The sequence below is a fragment of the Haliaeetus albicilla genome, chromosome 11 (assembly GCF_947461875.1).
Source record: "Haliaeetus albicilla chromosome 11, bHalAlb1.1, whole genome shotgun sequence".
In the NCBI taxonomy this organism is placed as follows: domain Eukaryota; kingdom Metazoa; phylum Chordata; class Aves; order Accipitriformes; family Accipitridae; genus Haliaeetus; species Haliaeetus albicilla.
Genome location: NC_091493.1, coordinates 15,508,496 through 15,529,764, shown reverse-complemented (window position 1 = coordinate 15,529,764; position 21,269 = coordinate 15,508,496). Strand labels below are relative to the sequence as shown.

The window sequence follows — 21,269 nt, the reverse complement described above, 5'->3', positions numbered from 1 at the left end:
AGTGCACAGTACAGTCATACTGACAACTTCCACCAAGCAGGTTTATTTTTTTTTTTTAGTTTTAAGCATTATATTGACTATTTACTGTCATTCATGCGTCTAAATACTACTGTTGGATTTAAAAATGGCAAAATCTCTATAAACACTTAAGCAACAAATTAACTTTGATATCCATTACTATTTACTGGAGAGTTAAATGGTTGGATAAAATAAAATGTTTACTTCCTTGTTTGAATTTCATTAGCACCAATACCAGTGGAAACAGCTGTCCTTTCAGCTAGGGTTTTTGAATATTTCTGACAGTCTTTTATGTATTTCTTGCTATTTGATAGGATTCTAAGAATAAATATTCAAGTTGCAATGTGGATTTTTGCAGCTAGTAAGGTAGTTTAAGGAGATTGAATCTGTGGGTTTGGGCAGGGCTAATCTGAAATATAGATCTGCAGATAAATTTTAAGGCCTATTTACATTTGACACCATAAAGCACATTGCCATAAAATTAAAAATTTCAAGATATATTCCAAATTTTAAGAAGCACTCTCTTTGTTCTACCTAATTCAGTCTACAGCTGTCCCACTCAAAATGGACAATATGTCCAGACAGACAAGAGTTTACATTGCCACTCAAGAACTTAACTGAAGATTTAATTGAAGAGTTAGTAAAAACCAAATTCTCTAATGTTGAGAAACCTTGGAGACACAAAGGCAACATTGCATTTCTCGAGCAAGTAAGCAGAATCACTTCCCTCTCTTGCAGGGACAGTATTTTGAAATGTGCATCACAAGATGCTTTGCATAAGCACTTCCCCACCTTTTTCTCCTGACAGACTTCCCATTGCATGTCAAAGGGTAGCTCCTGCTTTGACTCACATGGAGAAAGGAGTCAAGAGGGTACTAGTCTTGGAGGAAAAACTCAGGAAGGCACTGCTGTCCCCTGCCTCCCTTCACTGATCAGCAAGGGAGGACAGAGAGATCTTCAACCCCCAGTCCACCCTCTCATGAACACCTGGAAGGGAACACTCAAGGTCCTTTCCACATTGTTAGCTATCAACTTGGCCTCTATTGTTTGACAAGGAAAAGATGAGGACATTTCTTCCCTTTCATGAATTTTAGGTCTCACACCAGGCTCATCAACACCTAGTAATGAAATTTAAAAACAAAAAGCCTGCAATTTTCACCAGTTTTTAGTGAAATTACTGTAGGTGCTAGACACTAAAAATAAACAAGAGGAGGTGAGAATGGAAACATTACTTTACATGCCACATATCTGGCTAAGAAAATGTTGTAAATAAGACTTCAAATCTGTGTTTAGAAAGTCCATGAATGTCATAATTCAAGGAATCATTTTCCAAGATTTTGTGGCAAAATTCCTTTCTTATGAACTCTGAAGAAGATTTGGTGGCAAGGGGCAGGCAATGAAATCAACTAGGATATAATAGAGTATCTGAGATTCATCTGTTTGCTCAGGCACATTTATTAAACTGGAAATAGCAAGGTTGCTAAATTGGAGTTATATGGAAAAATCTTTCTGATATTTGTGCTCTAAGAAAGAGTTCATCAAAACATTATTTTAAGCAGCTTGTCAAACACTGATTTCAACCCAGGGTAGATTAGATAAATTAATTCCATAGGGTTTTTTTTATATAGCTGAACTTATTTCTGAAAAGTTTGAAGTTACCGTTCTAAGAAGACATCTTCATACATGAAAAGTTAGAATGGGAACAATTCACAAATTATTGAGGAATTACAACAGCTATAGTTTCTCAAATACACAGCTTAATATGCTAAATAAAATGGTTCAAATACCTTTTCTGAATTTAATTTTGGTTACAGCATAAACTGGTTTTGAGCAAGCTGACACTTCTGACTAAGGGAACATTTGTGCTTAAGAATATCTCCTATAACTGTAGCATTATTCATCCAATCCATCCGTCCTCAAGCAAACAAGACACAATTCCACCAGCATTTTCTCAGCCCCCTTATGACACTGCCTGATTTCAGTGAAAACTCTCTTCTTTTTTTTGGAGGAGGAGTTTTTTCAAAAATGTCTGGCTATCTTCGCTCTCACTTGGAGACTCATTTCTAAGTCATAGAACAAGCAGATTGGCATGAACTTAGCAGAAATAGGAAATCCGATGAGGACATCCAATCACACTATAATCCCGCCTATGCATTTAAGCAAAACCTCTGTAAAGTCGAACTTATAGAAAATATATATGCTGTTACACTGTAGAGACACTTTGCCTCTCACTACCAACCAGTAATCATGCTCCTGTATTAGTATTAGTATTTGACATTTAAAGTTGAATACAAAATTTAAACCAGCAACGAAACCTCAAATCGATATGAAAGGTCCAATCTCAATTATACTTTCATAGGATCTACTTTAAAAAGATCAGGTATTCCTGTGCCATTACAGAAATTTTATATAATCTTAATCTTGTATCCAAACAAATCAGTATGAAAATTCCCAGTAACTATAATCTCACTGGGGTGTGTTGAATAAAAATAAATCACAATAACTAGTGAAGAACAAAGTTTACCTTTCTTCCTTCAATAAAAATTTCTACCATGCCATTTGCAAAATTCATAGATTTACTTTTTCAGGTCTGGTTTGTTCAGATGTTAAAAGAAAAGCTGCAAAAAATACATTATTAGGAGCACAGCAGTATTTACTCTCAAATGAAGGCTGTGCCTCAGTTCAGCCTGCATATCCAACTCTGCAGATGCTGAAAGGCTTGGAAGTTTCCTGATAACCAGTGGCTACCAAGTCTTTAGAGACTGCCTATTATGGAAAGTCTGGGCTGCCTCAAATTTAACCATGTCAAACTTAAAAATCAACAGGTCTCTCTTGATAAAAGAATGCCAAGTATTTTGTAAGTTTTACCCTAAAGCTGCAAGTTCTGCAACTCACTAGCAGGTGTTAGATTCTGCTCTTCTACAATGGATATCACAGAGTACGATTTAACTGGGAAGAACAAAGAACCAAAATCTAGCTTTCTCCTGTAAAGTTATTAGACTGGTGGAATCTGCTGGATATTGATGCTTTGTAGCTCTTCCACACTAAAGCAAAAACAGTGACATTGATCTCTGAATTCATGTATGTCCTTTAAAAAAACCAACCACCTTTATGCGTATAAATAGCCATTTATTAAACAAACAATACGTACTGAAGCAAAGAATGAATTATGCTCATGAGGCTGCCTGCTATGGTATATCACTTTCAAACTATCTTGTAATCCTGTAATATATTATCTATATGTTCCATTTTCTTGAAGTTATCTTCATAATCAAGATGCTATCACAAGTATCATGGGCATTGGAACTATTTTTAATTTTCATTTAAAGAGCAATTAAAGAAAGACAATGGATACACAAGATAATAAAGTAAGTGATTAGCAGCATGTAAATGATATAGGCTTAATGATAATACCCTGTTCTATTCTCCAAAGGGCCTGTCGAGAGAAACCCTTCCTACATGTGGTTGTGCAGCTAATGTGCCTCAGCCTACAATTACAACATTGCTGACACCATTAACCACTGAAACAACATCACTTCATGAAATCCTTGTTGTCTCATTAAAATGCAAAGGGTCAGGTAATTTACCAGCATTGTGTGTCTACTTTTGTTGTGGGTAATTAGCAAGCATTACCCAGCATGGACTCCTACTGGGAAAAAGTGAAACTGAAATATTAAAAAGATATTTATTTTTTTTTTATTCGATGGGAATTTGAAAGATTCACCATTATAACCTCAACACACCTTTGTGTTCAAGGGCATGAAACACAGACCTTTTATACATTTATGTCACAAGATTTTATGGTTGGTTATTTTAGAAACTAAACTTCAAATTTTTAAAAATTTACTCTTGTATAATTGGATCTAGATATGTATCTCCTTCTGCAATTAAGAACTTTTGAAAAATACAGAGTCAGTGAAGCAAAACACCTTACAGTTTCTTAAAGACTTTGAAAACAAATGGTTTCTTCAAAAAGACTTTCTTTAAAGTTAAAGCAGAGATTGGTGTACTACCTTCTAATACTTATGTTCCCTTTCTTCATGCTAATTGAAGTCCCATATCATCATTTAAAACAACCTTGATAACATTCACCATTGGCTCACATCTTGTCAGGGAGCAGAATAGCCTCTTATTCTTTAAATGGAAGTTTTGGAACATAAAACACATTCCAATAAAAGTGAACAGAAAATTATGAATTCATTAAACTACTTTGGTATCTTGTGCTATATATAATATTTATATTCCAACTACTGTAAAATATGCTTTAATATCTTTAGGCAACTATAAGGACTTAAATATTTATAAAATGGCTAAAGATAAAGTATAGCTCTCTTATTCCTACATACAGATGATGTAAGGCATGCAATCAAAGACAATAACACTTTCAACCCATTTGTCATCTTAAAGGAGCCTTTCAACTTCAGATCCCTTGTGTGCAATCTACATAAGAGTTGTTGCCTACATAGGCAACTCCAGAGGAGTTTGCTCCTTAAAAACTACCAAGAGTGCTATACTTCACATAAAACAGGGTTTTCTGAAAATGGAGACAAAACTATAAATTTGCAGGCAAAACAGCTCCAAGTGGGGCTTCAAAATACTGCTGTATTTATCTCTGGGACATCTGGGAACAGGAAGCATTTTGATTTAATATTTCATAACATAGAGGCAATTGCTTCCTTGCCTGGTGTATAATTAATGCTCATAAAAAGAGCGGGTTTTTTTATTCTTCAGCATCAGAAATGCACAAAATAGTATACCTTCATAATAGGGGGTTTGCTTTCAAGATGTTGAACAGCAAATAATAATAAGATAGAGTCACCATGAATTTATAACAGTCTTGGGATGGTTAAATATATTTATAGTTCAAGTGTGAAATCACGTGCTTGATGTACTGTACTATCTACCTTCTTCGCCTGGTTTTATCTTTCTCTGGCTGAACCAGAAGGTATCTTGAAAGCAGAGGAGAAAGAAGCAATTGTGAAAGCTTGAAGGTATTTGGGCTAGGACCTTACAGCATTTCTCAAATACAGGGAAATTGCATCAAAGAAATGTGTCTCTCCAGCCATTCCCCAACACATTTTTAGTTTATAAGCAACAGAATTGAAAAACTCTTTTCTTAATAGTTTTTCTCTCTTCCTAGGAAAACTTTGAGAGAGACAAGAAACTGTTCTCCGCCTGTGTAGGTGCTGGCAGCTAATGTTAGTGTCCAGCCACAAGGAAAATACAAGAAATGCAAACAGTGCTGGGTGGGAACTTTTTCTGTCAAGGGTTTCTTGTGAAGGCTAGCAAGGTCCTAACATAGATGGCTTCTATAGCACAGGAAAAGTTAAGTGAACAGCCTCTCTCCCACCCAGCCTCTTTAGTTTATTTAAGTCCAAATCTTGCAAAGACTTGCACATAATCTAACTTTACACAGGTGGATAGTTTCATTGAAGTCAGAGAGATTTATTAACCTGTATAACATTGAGCACATAACTTAAGTTTTGGAACAAGCAAGGCATCAGACTGTAAACTTGCCAGGGCAAAGGCCATATTTTATTCTTGTATATATCAGGACTATGACAACAAGCTCTTAATCCCATCTAGAGCTCCAGTGTGCTACCATAAAATAAATAAAAGCTATCAGCTGATCCATCTAGTTCAGCAGGATAAGAAATTATGTGCATGTTGCAAAAAGGTAATACTGAGTTATTTATCACAGTGACCTAATCTTCAAAAATTGAATTTTTTTGTGAGCAAATGGTGATGTGGGACATGTGCTAGGAAGTTAGGATACCCTTATCTCATTCTTCAGTTATTAACTTCATTACTTAGGATGGTCAGCCTTTGTTTTGAAAAATAATAATGAAACTGAACTACAACAAACATTTCAAAATTCACTTAGTTAAACAATAATCAACCAACCAAGTAGAAAATTTTGTTAATCGGATTATTATTTTTGTCATTTACAACAACTGATGCCAGCAAAAATACAAGGAGCATTCAGAAACACGCAGCATAAAAACATCCTTAATCAGGTGTAACCCCTACACTAAACCATCAGTCCTGACAAACCAATAAACCTGATGTCAATGCAAAATACTTGCCATTTTTGCAAATGTAACTGGTAGGATTGATATTGTCTAGGAGAAAATTTTTCAAAACATCTATGTGATTTAGGAAATTATGAGCTATCTTTAAGTGCAACAAGCATTCTGCAGCCTAATTTACATTGATTTGCAAAGACACACAGGAATCTAAGTGTTGAAAAGATTAAAGTTAGTGTCATAGCTCACTTTGACACTTAAAAAAATCACTCCAAATATTTCACTTTTTCCCAGCACTATTCATTTATTTATTTTTAATATTATGCCTACATTTAATTTTCTACATTTACTTACATGCTTTCCTAAGGAGGTTAAGTAACTCCTTAAACTCTGAAATTATTTACCTGGCTTAAGGAGAGTTTGATTTTCTGTATTTGAAAGTAAGGCTCTTTATCTCTACATTTTCATGTAGAAATGTAACAAATTAAACATAGGAAACAGTGCTGAAGTTGCCACAGAATACTGAATTCTGTAACAGCCTAAAAGGTAGCTGCACCTATGATTATCAAACCCTATATTCTGAAATCTTCATCTTATGACTATAAAATAAGAGAAATAAGATTCAACACTCACCAAAAAAACCTCCTTCAGGAATAAAACTGTTGTTTTGAACTTGTAACAAACATCTCTAACAGCATTACAATACAGTTATCTCTGAGAGTGACAAAACCTTTGCTAACCAAGCATTTCAGACAGTATTTATCCTTTCCCCTTGTTTAAGAATTTTCTATCATTTCCAATCCTGATAATACTACTGTTGTTCTCTCTCTTTTGCTAACATTTCAGAGATAAAACAATCAAGAATTACTGATTGGTAGAGGTGAAAAAGAATATATTACCTGCAAACACAATGGAATGTAGATCTCAAATTCATTTTAATAGGAGATTTCTTACAGCAGATTGCGAGACTAAGTCCACCAAAATTTGCAATAATTCAAGAATTAATCAACAGATTGTGAAATAAACCTAATGAAACTCAGTCGCTAACTGGTTTTGTCCTGTCAATCGAAGTTTAAGCCAGCTCCAACAAAAAATGATGATGAAGCCACAAGTGATTTTTAAAGGAACTGGATCAAATGCAACTAAACTTGTACACGGTTATCTTAGCTTGTGTAATCTGTTACACTTGAAAGTCAGTGTGTAAAATTCTGAGTATGTTTACTTGATTTTATAGGATTTTCCCCAGAAGAATTCTGCCATGATGTATGAGATGTATTACCCAGGAGTTCATCCCCTCTTTATTTTTTTCTCTTTATTCTTTCTTGTTGGAGGATCTATTACAAGAACCGTAAATGAAGGCCCTAAAAAGATCTCTCATGTGTTGAAATAGTGTTCCTAGGGAAAATTCTCATAAGTTGAAGTCATTCAGAAAACAGCTGCAATTGTTACTATGCTGAAATACATCTACCCTGCTATACTGTGATCTGTCTTGTAATGTCCATAGAAAAAATGTTACTATACAGCCTCCCTCTTCTCTACTTTAGACCTGCTTGGAGCCATAAGATCGCTTTTCTTCATTGTTTAGTAAGTGTTTTTTAATGAAATGTACTGCTCTTATTATATAGGACTCAAAATAAGATCTAAATCACTGTCCAATAAAAAAAAAATATTGAGTTGGATATCTAAAGTTACCACCCAGAGGCTACTCTGGTAGAGTATTTATAAATCTCTAAACAGTTAAGTATAATTGTCTTTCTGGTTTTTGGGAAGAAAGCCAAATAGCAGTTTTAGTTACAACTGAAGAAAAATATTTGGTGTTCATCTGGTGGGTAAAACAACAAGTAAAATTCCCATGATGTAAGCCTCTGAAAGAAAATATAAGAAACATGAAAAACTAAATGGGAACTGTCAATAGATGCTACTTGAATAAGAAAGGATGGAAAGGTCAACAGAATGAAGGAAAGGAGAATTACTGGAGCTCTCCCAACATAACTGCCAAGGCAGAGCCCACCCCAGACTCAATCTTCATGGGTGCTTTAGAAAAATGTTATGGCTAGGGAGCACAAATGCTTAATAGGGATCTAATATTCTTTGGTCTTCTCTCCAAAATACTTCTTGATAAAATAATCTCACTTTGTATTTGAGGGGACAGAATGAGAATCAGGAAGGGATAATACAAACAAATCTCCAGTACCTGAGGGTGACCTTTTTTCTCCACCACAAACATACACACCTCTTGACAAACCTTTCTAAGAAGACAATCAGTCAACATCTATAAGAGGAACTGCAAGATAAAAACAGGACTTCCCTTGTCACAAATAAGACATCTGACTGAGTTTACGAGTCATTTTGTGTAGAGGTGTGTCAAGCTCCACCTTTACAGCATTTTATGTCTCAGAAGCTGGGAGAGCTCAATGAAAGTGATAGTTTGCTGCAGCTTCAGTGGGACACACTTTTGGCCTTCCTGTCATTGGAATATAGGTCTCCCAAAGGCAACAAACTGCCCTGATGATTTCCAAAAGCTCATTTTCAGGACATCAGATTCTGCGTCCCTAACCTCTAGCGAGCCTAAGGAGTTGCCTCGTCAGCTTTGAAACGTTCAGTGCAGACAGCCACGAGAATGCTTTCAACATGAGAGCTTTCAGCAACACAGACCCAATTTGAAAGAGTTCCTCATTCTTTTCGAGCAGAATTACACATTTAATGGAAAGGAGACTAGCAAATCCTTCCAGAACAGTTAATAAGCTTTTCCTTCTAAGGAAGGCACCCTGTTTCCATTCACAGTTCTGTGTAGTCATGTGTTTGGTCATATGTTGCTAGACAGCTGATGATGAACATAGATTTGACAACTTAGTTTACTGTCATCCACTCTGGGTACCCCAGGGTCCTTTGTAGCTCTGGTCCAGAATATTTTTTTTTTTTTCTGTGCCTTGGAACTGTGAGCTACTTCTTTTCTTCTTCAGGAGGTCAAGGCAGAGCACTTCGGTTGGTTAAGATGAAATTCTGGCAGGATCAGTTAGGACTCAAGGCAGGCAGACCAGAGGACAAAAGTGTTGTCGCACTACTTATAGAAGGTCCAGATAATTAATGCTGCCCAGTCCAAAAGCCTGGGAGTATTTTAACACTGTAAGGAAACACTAGCAATTCTTTGTTTCTGCATATGAAGAGCTGTGTGCATATTAAGTTCATCTTGAACTAGTAATGAGAAAATCCTTTGTTGATATAAACCAGATTAATTCAGTAGACTTTCTTTCAGCAGTTAACTTAATCCATTGGGAATTGGTGGCCCTATCAGGAAGCCTTGCTGTCATATGTCCACCCTCCTATTCCTTCTACAAGACCTTTCCTCTCAAATTGCATCTGGGTTCAGTTGTTGGTGCAATGCTATGTCCCTGATTGGAAAGGGCATGTCTGGATGGATACAGAAGGTTGGCTAGTGACGAATGTTTATATGCCTAGGTCTGGAAGTGAGTTTGGTGTTAAAGTAGGTGACAAGGGTGAGGCTCTGGGGAAAAGGGAATAAAATCCTCAAATTTGTGGGGGATTTGTTCTTTTTCTGCTACCAACTTAGAACAAAGGAGTTATAGATATGGCCTTGTACTTCAGCACTGGCCAGTGATTATGGCTTATCTGATGGTTACATAAATTTGCATCCTGCTTTTTATGGTGCACTTCTTGTACTGGTGTCATCTTTTGTCTGATGCTGGAGTGAAATCATCACAGGTAAAAATCGGAAAGATCCTTGTGCATTCAATAACCTATCAATCAATTAAATGACTGTATTTTTTTTTTTCTTTTTCAGAGGCATAGCATATATATCAGGTTTTCATATGAGATTCCACTGCTTAGTGACTGCAGAATTATGCTAGCTTATTACGTAGAATAGCAAGGGTAAGATTACACTGTTAATTCCCTCACCAAAAATCTCACATCTTAGCCCATATGTTTCTCAGGCTGTTCACATATTTTGGTTTGTTTCTTCTCTTTTCAACACCCTGTCACAGGTCAACTGGCATTCTTCCACACACCCACATTTTCTAATGTCAGTGTTTCCTATGATCAGTAACAGGAGTCACATAAAAGAACAGCACAGAACACTCTTTCAAAGGATGCTGTTGGTGAGGAATGTCTTAATTCAAAATCATACATTCAGATCTAGAAGAATTCAGACTGGCAATAAGGTTTGTACCAGCTAATGTGTTAAGGATAAATAAGTATGTCAAATAATACACAAATGTTTAAGCAAAAGTAAAATGACAACTTGTTCTGTAAATAAACATATTTCATTGCCAGTAAGGACCTGAGAGGTTCTAGTATGCTGCTTGCTGACCAGCAAATGTTGAATCACCTGGTTTATATAATTGTCATGATAGTTGTGTCCACCGTATGTTAAAGCTGCATTTCATAGATAAAAATGTCACATTGGATATAATTTCCAGTAAAGTTTGTGCTATCTACTGATCTAATTGCTTCTGAAAGTCTAACCATTGTATTCAAGGTCTTTCAAGAAAATTTACTGTACTGAAGGCAATGCAACCAATTCAGGAGTTGTGGATACCATAAGCAGACAATTTACTGGGAAGATAATTATTTTCTGAAGCAACTAGTTTTACAAGAACCCCTCCCTAGTCAGTGGTCCCAACTAAAATAGGCTGCTGGTTACCTGCCTTATGCTATGCCCTGTTTCCCCAGAAAAGCTACAGAAAGAGTCACTTTTTTTTTTTTTTTTTTTTTACATGCAGACTGATATTTACCTGAAGAAATGTCCAAAATTTCTAAGTATGTGCTAACTTATTGTGCCTCTGCTTCTCTGCATCAGCATTAAATAGGGCTGAAGGGATCTGAACCATGGCCCCAGTCTACACTTCCTGACCTATAGGGGCTATGCTGTAGCAGCAACCTGGATATTATAGAATCATAGAACAATTCATGCTGGAAAGGACATCAGAGGGTCTCTGGCCTGACTTCTTGCTCAAAGCAGAGTCAGCTATGAGGTCAGATCAGGTTCTTCAGGGCTTTATGCAGTCAGGTCTTGAATACCTCCAAGGAAGGAGAGTAAAAAATGACAGGTCTTCATGTGGTGCAACAAGACTGTTATATTGCTAGGTTTTTCCATCCTTATTCAGGGATGGTCTAAGATCCAATGTACTCCCAGAGGTAAAATAAAATAGCCAAGCGTGGGAAATATCTCTAACCTCTGAGCAAAGGCAGAAGAAGGAAATTCTCTGAGACTGCCCATGCTCAAGAAGAGGAAGGAAGGGAGGAAAGAGGTGGGACAAACAGATTCTATTTCTTGATGATTTTAGTTACATTTGTGATAGGAGACTGAGAGAGACCCACCAAAGAATAGCCAATAGCCTGGTAGTGTAAGTACACATTTGGTTTTGAGATACAAAATTTCAAATCCCAGATCTAAATCAGCAAAACAAGGAACCTCAATGCCTGTATTCCACTTCTGCAATGAGTTTCCTGATCATGACTACAAGTTATAGTGTGAGCAAGTGAGTGTCACAAATTTTTAAGGGAAGAACTCTAAAATATTTGGGGTTGTATTGCTTCCGGACCACAGATTTGAAACTTCAAACACCCATGGGATTGAAAAAACACTTCCTTCTTCTTCTTCTTCTCTAAATCTACTTGTTTTCCAGAGAATCCTCCAACCTGACTTTGAAAATTTCAAACTTTTTGTTTCTTGGTACAATTTAATTCCAGTATTAAATTCCACAGTTTTATTGCTGATTCTAAGAAAGAATTTTCCGTGTTCAAGAAGTTTCCAAATTCAAGAAGTTATACCGCTGCGTCTGATTTTTGGCTCATAATTCCTATTTCCTGATTAGAGTGTAAAGAGGAAAAATGGAACTTAATCTTAGTCCTCACAGTCCTTGAGGGAAAGCTATCTCTGGGTCAGGCTCACAGGGAAATTGCAGAACAAAGCACTATCCTTACTACACCTACGTTTATAGCAGGGCTAGATCCAGAGGGAATATTTACGGCAGCACTTAATAGGTTTATCAAAGGTAGGACTTCAGCTGCATAAGCTGCAGGACCCTTCAGGGATGGGAAGATGATTGTTTTTACACTGATGGTCTTTGCCAGGGTGCTTATGACTGCTTTGCAGCTGCTTTGCACAGGCACAGTTGGTGTAAAATAGCCTTTGGCTACCTATGAATCAGTCCCCTACTCTCAGCAAAGACGGAAGGATTTTGTTCAGTGTCCTTAAATGGGATGAGTACATGTCAAACCATGGGAAGAAATCAGCTTTGAGTTAATTCTAACTGGCTTTTTGAGCAAGAAGGCACAGGGACTGTAAAGACAATTTAAAATTCTTGTTCTTTTTATTTTACTTTTTCGCTTGTACTATTCAGTTCTTTTTCTCTGCGGTTGCAATGTGCTTTACGTAAAAAAGAAATCTTGTTAGACAGAAGCTTCAGGTATTCCTAAATGAGTATGAGTTAGCTTTGGCTATATAACAGCAACTGCCCTGGTAAGAAAGCCACAGAGCAGGGGAGGGTGAGAAAGCAATGATTTTATATTTTTTTTTTGAAAATTTTAAATTGAGAAAAAAAGCCAGTTTCACGTTCATTCATTTCTCCTCTGTAAGATGTGCTTTGTGATGTAGCAGAGAAACTATGTGACTGTCCCTTTAAAAGCCATCATACCAATCAGCAGGTTTAACTGTCAAGCAAGCTGATGTAGGGCTCTTTGAATTACTGAGTGAGGGATATTCTTCCTGCCAGGTCCTGTCCCCCGTAGGCACTGCAGAGAAGTATTATAGGGCAGTCCTTACCTTGGGAATTAGCCTGCAAGACCCCAATGCTGTCATCAAACTGCATAGATTTGATGTTGAGTGACGCCAAGATGCATTCCTTGTCCTGCAGCGAAGCATCATCAATATTATTCTGATTGGCTGACAGGATAACGCACATGTCGCAGAGGTTGATGTTGACAGCCCTTAAATCAGCCCGACTTAATGGCGTACCCTTCGGCACAGAGAAAAAAAAGGGGGGAAGGGGGGGCAGGAGAGGAAAAAAAGACAAACAAATTAAAGATTGAGAAGGAGCTTTGGGAAATTATTTAACAAGTATCTTTTTTATGCTCTGACATTAAGCTGGTCTAACTATGTGCCAGGGAATAGGAGATGTGTGCTAATCTAAAGGGTAGTTGGTGCTGATGGCAGCATTTTAGGTTCAGTCTCAATACTCAGTCAAGCTATTACTAACAAACAAGAAACAGGAATAATGCCAGCATTCTACATCTCATCGGTGACTTGAAATTGTCTTGATTTAAGTTGCTATCATGTAGCAACCTCTGGCTCTCTGAATATAACGAGGGGTGTGTTTTAAATGTCTATTTATCTACTACCAAGTCACAATGGTCTTGGGCAAAAGAATGGCAATTTGAACAGGAAAGCATTATGTGTCCTACACATTTGAAATGCAATCAGGATAAAGCTGGTTTTTTCCACCTGAAGCAATACACAAAAAAGGTTAATCCTTTTCAATGCATGTTTTTGGTGCTTCTAGAAGGAAAACACACTCATCTTCAAAGTTGTGTGATTAAACCCTTTGAAACAGAAACGAGACTTTATCTTAATGGGCACAACTCATGCAACATTCCCGGCTTCCACAATTCTCAATCAGAGAATGCAATAATTAAAATGAAATGTTGTGGTAGCCCGTGGTTTTTTTTCATAGTTAAGACAACTGACACATGACACTTAACCCATTATGTTTTGTTTAAAGATAACACTTGCCTTTCACATCCAACAATCCACATCTCTAGTTACAGAATATTAAGTCTATGTCACAGGGCCTGCAAGATGCAGGAGAAGAAAGATTTTTTATGGAAACTAGATTCTGCTCTGCTGCCTCACATGGTTTGGTACCCAAAGACCCTAATGATGATGAGGAGACTAAGCTGTCCCCTTGTCACACAGTGACTTTCATAAAACCAAGTCAAGACCCTGCTCTTCCATCTTCTGATCACTCATGGTGAACGTCTCCTGAACTCCGCTGAGAATATTCAATGCAGAAGTGAATTTAAAATGCACAAAGTGAAGCCAGAGCTCAATTCTTATTCAGTGATTGCCACCTAGTCTCAGATACCAGTCTGACTATTCCATGTTACTTTCAATAATTTGAGGCACGAAACTGTGTGGAAAACAGTATATATCAAACAGATATGATTTAGTTATAAAGTACTCAAAAGTTAGGGTATGATTATTCCTGCCACCTTAATTCTGCTCTTTGTGTCTGTACTGTGCATCAAGTGAAGCAGGATTCCTGTGGGGAAAAATAATATGCAATCATGTAATTAATTAAAGGCTTACTCCTAATGATTTTATGCAAAGGGACAGAATTAAGGCTGCCTGAGGATATTTAAAATTGGCATTTGCCTACTTTTTAAGAGTTTACTCAGCAGCTTAAATGCCTCTTTCAATACAGACTTTAAATGAACTTCCACTTTTTTTTTTTTAAGACCAGAACAAACATTTTTGTATTCAGCTGTAACCACATCCCCATCAGATAGCAGCAGCAAGTTTTACCTCGTGAACCAAAGCACAGAAAGTAGGAAATGAGTTTGAGTGACCTCCTTTTAACACATGATTCCTACCAGTACGGTCTCAGAAACTTTAGCAGACTTTTAAATTAGTATAATTAGATCAGAATAATGCTGTTATTTTTAACTTTATATCACCACTTTGAACAAGGTAGGCTGAAAAAAAAATAAAAGAAAAAGCAGTAATGAAGTCTGTATGGTCTTCAGCACCCTTGATTACTGTGTAAGATACCATTCCTTTACATATTCTGTATTTTTAAAGGTGCATTAACTAACTATTTAAGCTGTTTAAGATGAAATTAGTCCAAAACTACTCTAAATTTGGGTGCAAACTGATTGGGGAATGTAAAGGTGGTGTACATTTCCTTAATGCCTCTTCAGAATTCAGAATCAAAACTTTACAAATACACATTATAAAAACGGATACACACCATATACTGGATAGTTTGGAAGTAGTAGTTGGATTCTATTCTGCTCCACAGTTCAACAGTGTTATTAATTTAATTCTGATTCCTCAGTCTTTAGCCTTCACAGTGACTGGAATTAAAAGGGATTGGCAGGAAGAGGAGGATATTAACTCACCAAATCTGATATTGACACCATTTTTGTGACAACACAGAATCTTGTGACACCATCTGTTGGATCAGTTTACAGAAAAAAGCCAAGGGCTAAGAGTAAAACTGCATTTACAGTAACAAAGTCCTACAGCCTGAATTAATCAAAAAGTGAAGGCAGTCTTTCCATTCTATAGCTATTTGCTAAATTATTCAGTTTAGGTTACATCCATTGTTAATTTATTTATTTTTAATTGCTGAAATGTAATTATTAAGAACTGGTAAATTCATAATTTTTCATTCTGATAAAAACATCCAAACTAACTTTACTCTGTAACATACAGAGCATTCTCTCTCGTACTTATACCGTGGGCTTGTTTCCCTCCTGCCTACATCTTTGTGGGTCATTTATAGCCATGACTACCTCAGGTCACTAGCTTGGAGGGCTTCATTTGTTTGTCCTGGAGCTTGTGCTTCTGTATTTTGGGCACATGTGCAAATGAGAATGATATATAGGAGAAAAAGGACCTCTGAATTGTGGTTTTAGTGGCTGCCCCTACTAAAATCAATAGGAGCTTTTCATCGATTTCAAAAGGGTCAGGGTTTTGCTGTACTTCCATACATAAGTATGGCAGGACTCTGAACTGAAATGCTATGGCAGTGTTCCTTATAAAGTAGGCCAGCCTACAGGAAGTTTTTATGAATATAGATAGATACTATGTAGGTAGAGTAACAATAATTTTTTTTCAAAGGTTTTGTGGGTACAAATACATAAATAATGTCATAAATAACTACTGTCATTCTGTCAGGGAAATCACAACATCAGAGCTGGCTACATGCAGTGCATTACAGTGGATGTTTGATATATAACACAGCTAATACATTTGATAGCAGCTGAAATTCATCCGATGAGGATGATGAGGAACCAAACACTGTGGCAAATATCTTCTAATAAGGTCTCACAGGGCTCTGTTTTCATAGACAAAGTAAAGGGAAAAATCTAAGTCCTCAGGCCTATGAGTAGACAAAAGTAAAAAAGCCGAAGATCAAAGTCAATACGAGTCTGTCCAGCTGGTGTCCTAAATAACAAAGTATCAATAATATGGCTTTGGACTTACAGGCAAGATTGAAACCTTGGGGAAGTTATGCAGTGTCTCCCATTCCCTTCTCAGGTATTCAAGTGAACCCACAAACACAATGTGCTTGAGTTCATGGTAGTGAAAGTTGCTGGCTCGTAATGGCATCACTAAATTTCTTAATCCAATCAAAGCAGATTTAACATCCCCAAATATGCAAACGACTACATGCCCACTTAAAACTGTCATCGCTGCTTCACTTCGAGTCTAAAAAAAAAAAAACAAAACAAAAAGACAAGGGAGAAATGAAACAAAGGGAAGCTTAAATTAAATCATATATTGAGTTTTAAACCAGGAAAAACACAACTGTCAATATCGTTCATGCACAAAGAAGCAGTTTGATAATAGCTGTTCATTTTACCCTTATTTATCCTTCATTAAACGTACTCAGAAAAAGAAAAATTTCATTCTTGTTTGCAAATCCTTCAGTGTTCGGGAAGACATTGAACTGGACTGAATTCTGGTCCCGTGTATGTTTCTACACATGTGGATTAAGACTCTGGTTACAATCAAAGTACTATGGGTTTAGCTAAGAACAGAATTTGACCCACTATGCATTTAGCCATTAGAAGGATTATAGAAAAAGAGAAGCAAAACCATGCCTTAGCTGATGAATTGCTAGTGGTTTGGGTTTTTTTCAGGACCAATTTGAAAAGGAAAATGTAAGAGCCCAATGGCCTTTGTAGGGCTTTGTGGTATTACACATTATCTTGTGAACTGAGGACCATATTCTCTTAGAGTCAAAGTTCTTATTTTAGGACAAGCTGCTACTACCCTAAGAAGCAATCAAGGAATGTTTACACTGCTCTGCTTTACAATGGATGCCCACCATACTCCACAGAACTTCTCTCAGTAAGAAAAAACTAGTGTGCAAGATCGTGACTAATACTAACTTTTCAGGCGCACTGGGCTTCCTGAGTTGTTGAATAGATAGAAGGAAAAAAGTCTCATGGAGAACATTTGAATGATGTTCAGAATTATCTACTTGTCTCAGTGACAAGAATAAATTTTTGCACTAATTTCATCAGTGGTAATGTCAGTTGAGCAGGAAACTCAAATACCAAGATGATTAAATAAAGTCATTAGGAAAAAATGACCTTCATTTCTGGAGCCAGCCTTAGCATTATTGCACTCCATCAAGTAGCTGCAGATCCACTGATACCATATTGCCAAGAAGTTGTATACTCAGTACCATTACATAGAAGTTTTCCCAGTGAAAAAAATTAAGACAATGGTGAACTGCAAAATTTTCCCCTCATTTATCCATAGTACATGTCCTTTTTCCTAAATTATGGAAGCATGACAATGTGCAATACAGATTGGAATATGCAGCAGAGGTGTTCACTATGTAAGAAGAACGGGAACTCTGATTAGAAGTTTTCTCATCAGTTAAAAAATACATGAGCTTTCAATTTCTCTGGGGCAATTACACTGATTTTCATACAACTCTACCAAGAGAGTGGTCTTGGCCCTCCAAACAACAGAAGACATGAGTGAATGCTTAAGTGAAGCATGTAAGTTGTCCCATGCCTCTGCCTTTGGGTCTGGAATATTCAGATTTGACAAGACAGAGACCAAGTCTTGAAAGAAATTATGTAAAAAATGTCACTCTATAGTCATTGACCCATATGTAGCCACATACATTTGACTATATGTCAAAAAAAGTTCTTACTACCTGATACTGCTGGAATCTTGCAGAGCCAAAACAGACCTTGGGCAGAAAAATGAATTCTTTTCTGATTGAGGCATCATAAAGTATCAATTAGAAGACAACCTGGGAAATCCCATCCTCTTCAAATTATGTACTAATTTGTACTTGTGTGGCTTCTAAGGACAGCGTTAAATTTGCATGGATATGAATGTAGACATAAAATGTGGACTGTGAGTTTGAAAAGGTGTAAGGAAGCATTTTGCTGGCGGTGTCTTAATTGGTGATGATGCGTGAAGCAGAAAGAACCTGGCCAGACTTACAAATTCACAGGCTAGTAGGGGGAAAAATTGACATGGCATCACCAAGAGATGATAAACGAGGCACTCCACAGCACCATTTTTGGATAAACACTTTTCAAAGTGGGGCAACATGTAAAGCTTGTCAGCTAAAATGTGTTTAGAGCATGAAGGCAGATTTCTATCTCTGTTACAAAGTACTGTACAGCAGGGCTGCCCCTCCTTGCCTGCTGCATACATCTAAACACATACTATTTAAAACTGTTCAGCCAAACTCCGTCTCACATCTCAGTCTGTAGAATTTGGAATTTACTTGCTTGACTGTTTAAACACTGATATTGCAATTTCAGGCAATGTCACAGTTATTACAGAAACCCCTGAGGAGAAGTGGAGACAAGCTTTTAACCCCTGATCGCTAGAATAAACCGGGGCTGTCACCATTGCTGGCTACACCATGCCACAGTGCAGGAAAATCTAAGAAAGCAGGCTCAGGAAAAGCTTTATGAAGTGCGACAAAGTGAAGATCCACCAGGGAGTTCATTTCAAATATCATCAGTTTTGCGTATGAGATCTGGAGTTAGTTACTTGTTACTCTTAGGTATGAGTACATGAACACAAGTGGCACAAACTTTCACAGAGCAAAATAAACTGTGATAGGCCTTCTAATTATTTTTAATGACTTCAGTCAGTTTGATGGTTTCTCCAGTTAAACAAACAAAGCAAACATAGACTAGGCTCACTGCAACATGCTAGAAAGGCAGAGTAGTACTACTACTTACTCTGGCCTATCTGGGCATCTTGAAATGTTGGAAATAGAGAAGTTCTAAGAGAGCAAAATTCACATCAATAAATAAGAAATAATGCAAAAGAACACTTGCCTGTATTAGAATCATTACTGCCTTGTGTAAAGAGATAAATGGGGTATGTAAACATTTAAATATTTCCAATCTTAATTCTCTAGAGATTCCAACCAAATATGCAAATATCAGCTTATGAAAAGAAATTCTCCATTTTGAACAACTTTTTATTGTTGCACTCGGCATACAGATTTATATAATTAGACTTCTTTAACCACAATGTTAGCTTCAATTTCACCACGCTGTGTTTCTGATGTCAATATGCTGGATTTAATGATAGTAGAGATTAATTTATTAATCTATTAGACATCAGTTCTATGGTTCAAATAACCTCTTTTCAAACACAACTTATCATCAATACCTACCAAAATGACCTTTTCAATGTCCTTGGCTGGACACCAATGAAACATCCCTGTAGAGTCATATTTTTTCACATTGGCATCCATATTGTCAATCTGCTCATTGCCAGGAATTAACAAGGGGTCATGCCTGGGGAAAAACAAGTTGAGGACAACATAAGTGGAAAATATTATGAATTATGGATGGAAAGATATCCCAAGAGCTGTGTACAAAGAGGGATAAAAGTAAAAAAATGAAATGTATTTACACTTTAACATGCTTTCAACGTGGATACTTTTAAACAAAAGCTGAAAATAAAAAAAGTTAATTTTAAAATTTTGGGTGCAGTTTCAAAGATTTTCTATATTCTTTCTGCACCAATAACCATTTCATTTTAAACAGGGCTTTCTGAAACCATCACATCCATAAAAGTTTTTTTTCTTTCCAGTCCCACCCCTCCAAAATAAATATCGGAGTTGCTATTAGCATCTGCAATGAAGTAGAAGGGATAGGCACAGAGCCCCATGCTGACTGACTGGCATAGGTATGGAAAGCCAATTACTTGCTTTTACCACATACAACTTCTGACGTGATGCTCTTCGCAGTAAAAGCTTTAACAGGCTGCACTTTAAATATTTTAGCAATTTGCCCAATCATATTTTGCTTTCCCAAACTGAAGCCCTTTAAAGATTCAACAGTATGTCATTTTAGAGCACACTGACTAACAAATGCCCACATCTGGAATACATGATTTTAATACCAAACAACAATGTCCATTTTCTCTGACAACTCTACCTGTGATAACCTTCTAAGTGTTTTTGCAGCAAGATTTTAAAGCACAAGGCTTCTCAAAGGAGAAGCAAGTAAAAGACATTTTTATAAACTTGCTCTTCAGCTATATAGTTACATCTAAGCACAGACACATACAGTTCTTTAATTTTATATGCTAAAATCAAACATTAAGCTAAGTACTAAGTGACTCCAACACTCTCTGATGCTAGTGATTGCATTATACAATAGCATTAGAAGGAGGACCATGTTTACAAGGCACAGGGTAAACTGACCCTAAAATCTTAAATTCAAGGAGGGAACAGAGCTTTGTCTGGAAAAACTACAGTCTTAAGGTTTTTGTCATGAATGCTTGAAATATCCCGATACAGAATTGTAACATTTCAAAGAAGAAAATATTTGCAATGTAGGAATATGCTAAGTACTCTAAGACAGGTGGCCAAATTTTAAAGCAGTTTGCCTTTTGAACCATGTTAAGGAAATGCCCATATTGGCTGAACTCTCAAAACTGGGAAGTTTACTGCTTTTAAAGCATATGAGCCAGCAGACTGTGGTAAGAACTTCTCTTCTGCGTTGTCTACTAAAGCAGACTTTGAACACTGTGTATGATGTAGGCTAATTTACCCTGAATCTAGTACGATAAGTTACCATGCTTAAAACAGTTATGCTTGCATACCTAAGAAAGGTATAATCTCTACTTATGTCAGGGTGATTCATTTGTGTAATTTTATAGCCACTGATTGTATATCCATTGAAATCAGTAGAAAATTTCCATTCATTTCACTCAAACAGGATCAACTCCACAGAAAGTGGCTTAAAAGAACTTGAGAAACTATCAATACAATGTTCCATTTAAACCAGAATCTTTTGATGCTTTAAGAAAAAGCAATGCACTACATGGCGAAGGCATAAGTCAGACTCAACTGGAAAAACAGACACTATGTTTTCAAAGTTTTTTACATTCACTCAACAGAAATACAGTTCAGTGCATTTCACCATCAACCCACTGGCAGCAGAGTCTCTAGGGGACTGACTACCTGGAGT

At 36.7% G+C, this 21,269-nt stretch overlaps 1 protein-coding gene across 50 annotated transcripts in view; it reads right to left on the bottom strand.

Moving 5' to 3' along the window:
• KCNMA1 (potassium calcium-activated channel subfamily M alpha 1) overlaps positions 1-21,269 on the bottom strand; it is a 528,098-nt gene that overhangs the window by 41,489 nt on the left and 465,340 nt on the right. For all 50 annotated transcript variants that reach the window (XM_069796228.1, XM_069796227.1, XM_069796226.1 and 47 more), the window contains 3 exons: positions 19,463-19,586; positions 16,276-16,500; positions 12,832-13,024 (listed from right to left, as the gene is read on the bottom strand). In XM_069796228.1, coding sequence (XP_069652329.1) covers positions 12,832-13,024; positions 16,276-16,500; positions 19,463-19,586 — 542 coding nt within the window. The remainder of the gene's footprint in view (positions 1-12,831; positions 13,025-16,275; positions 16,501-19,462; positions 19,587-21,269) is intronic.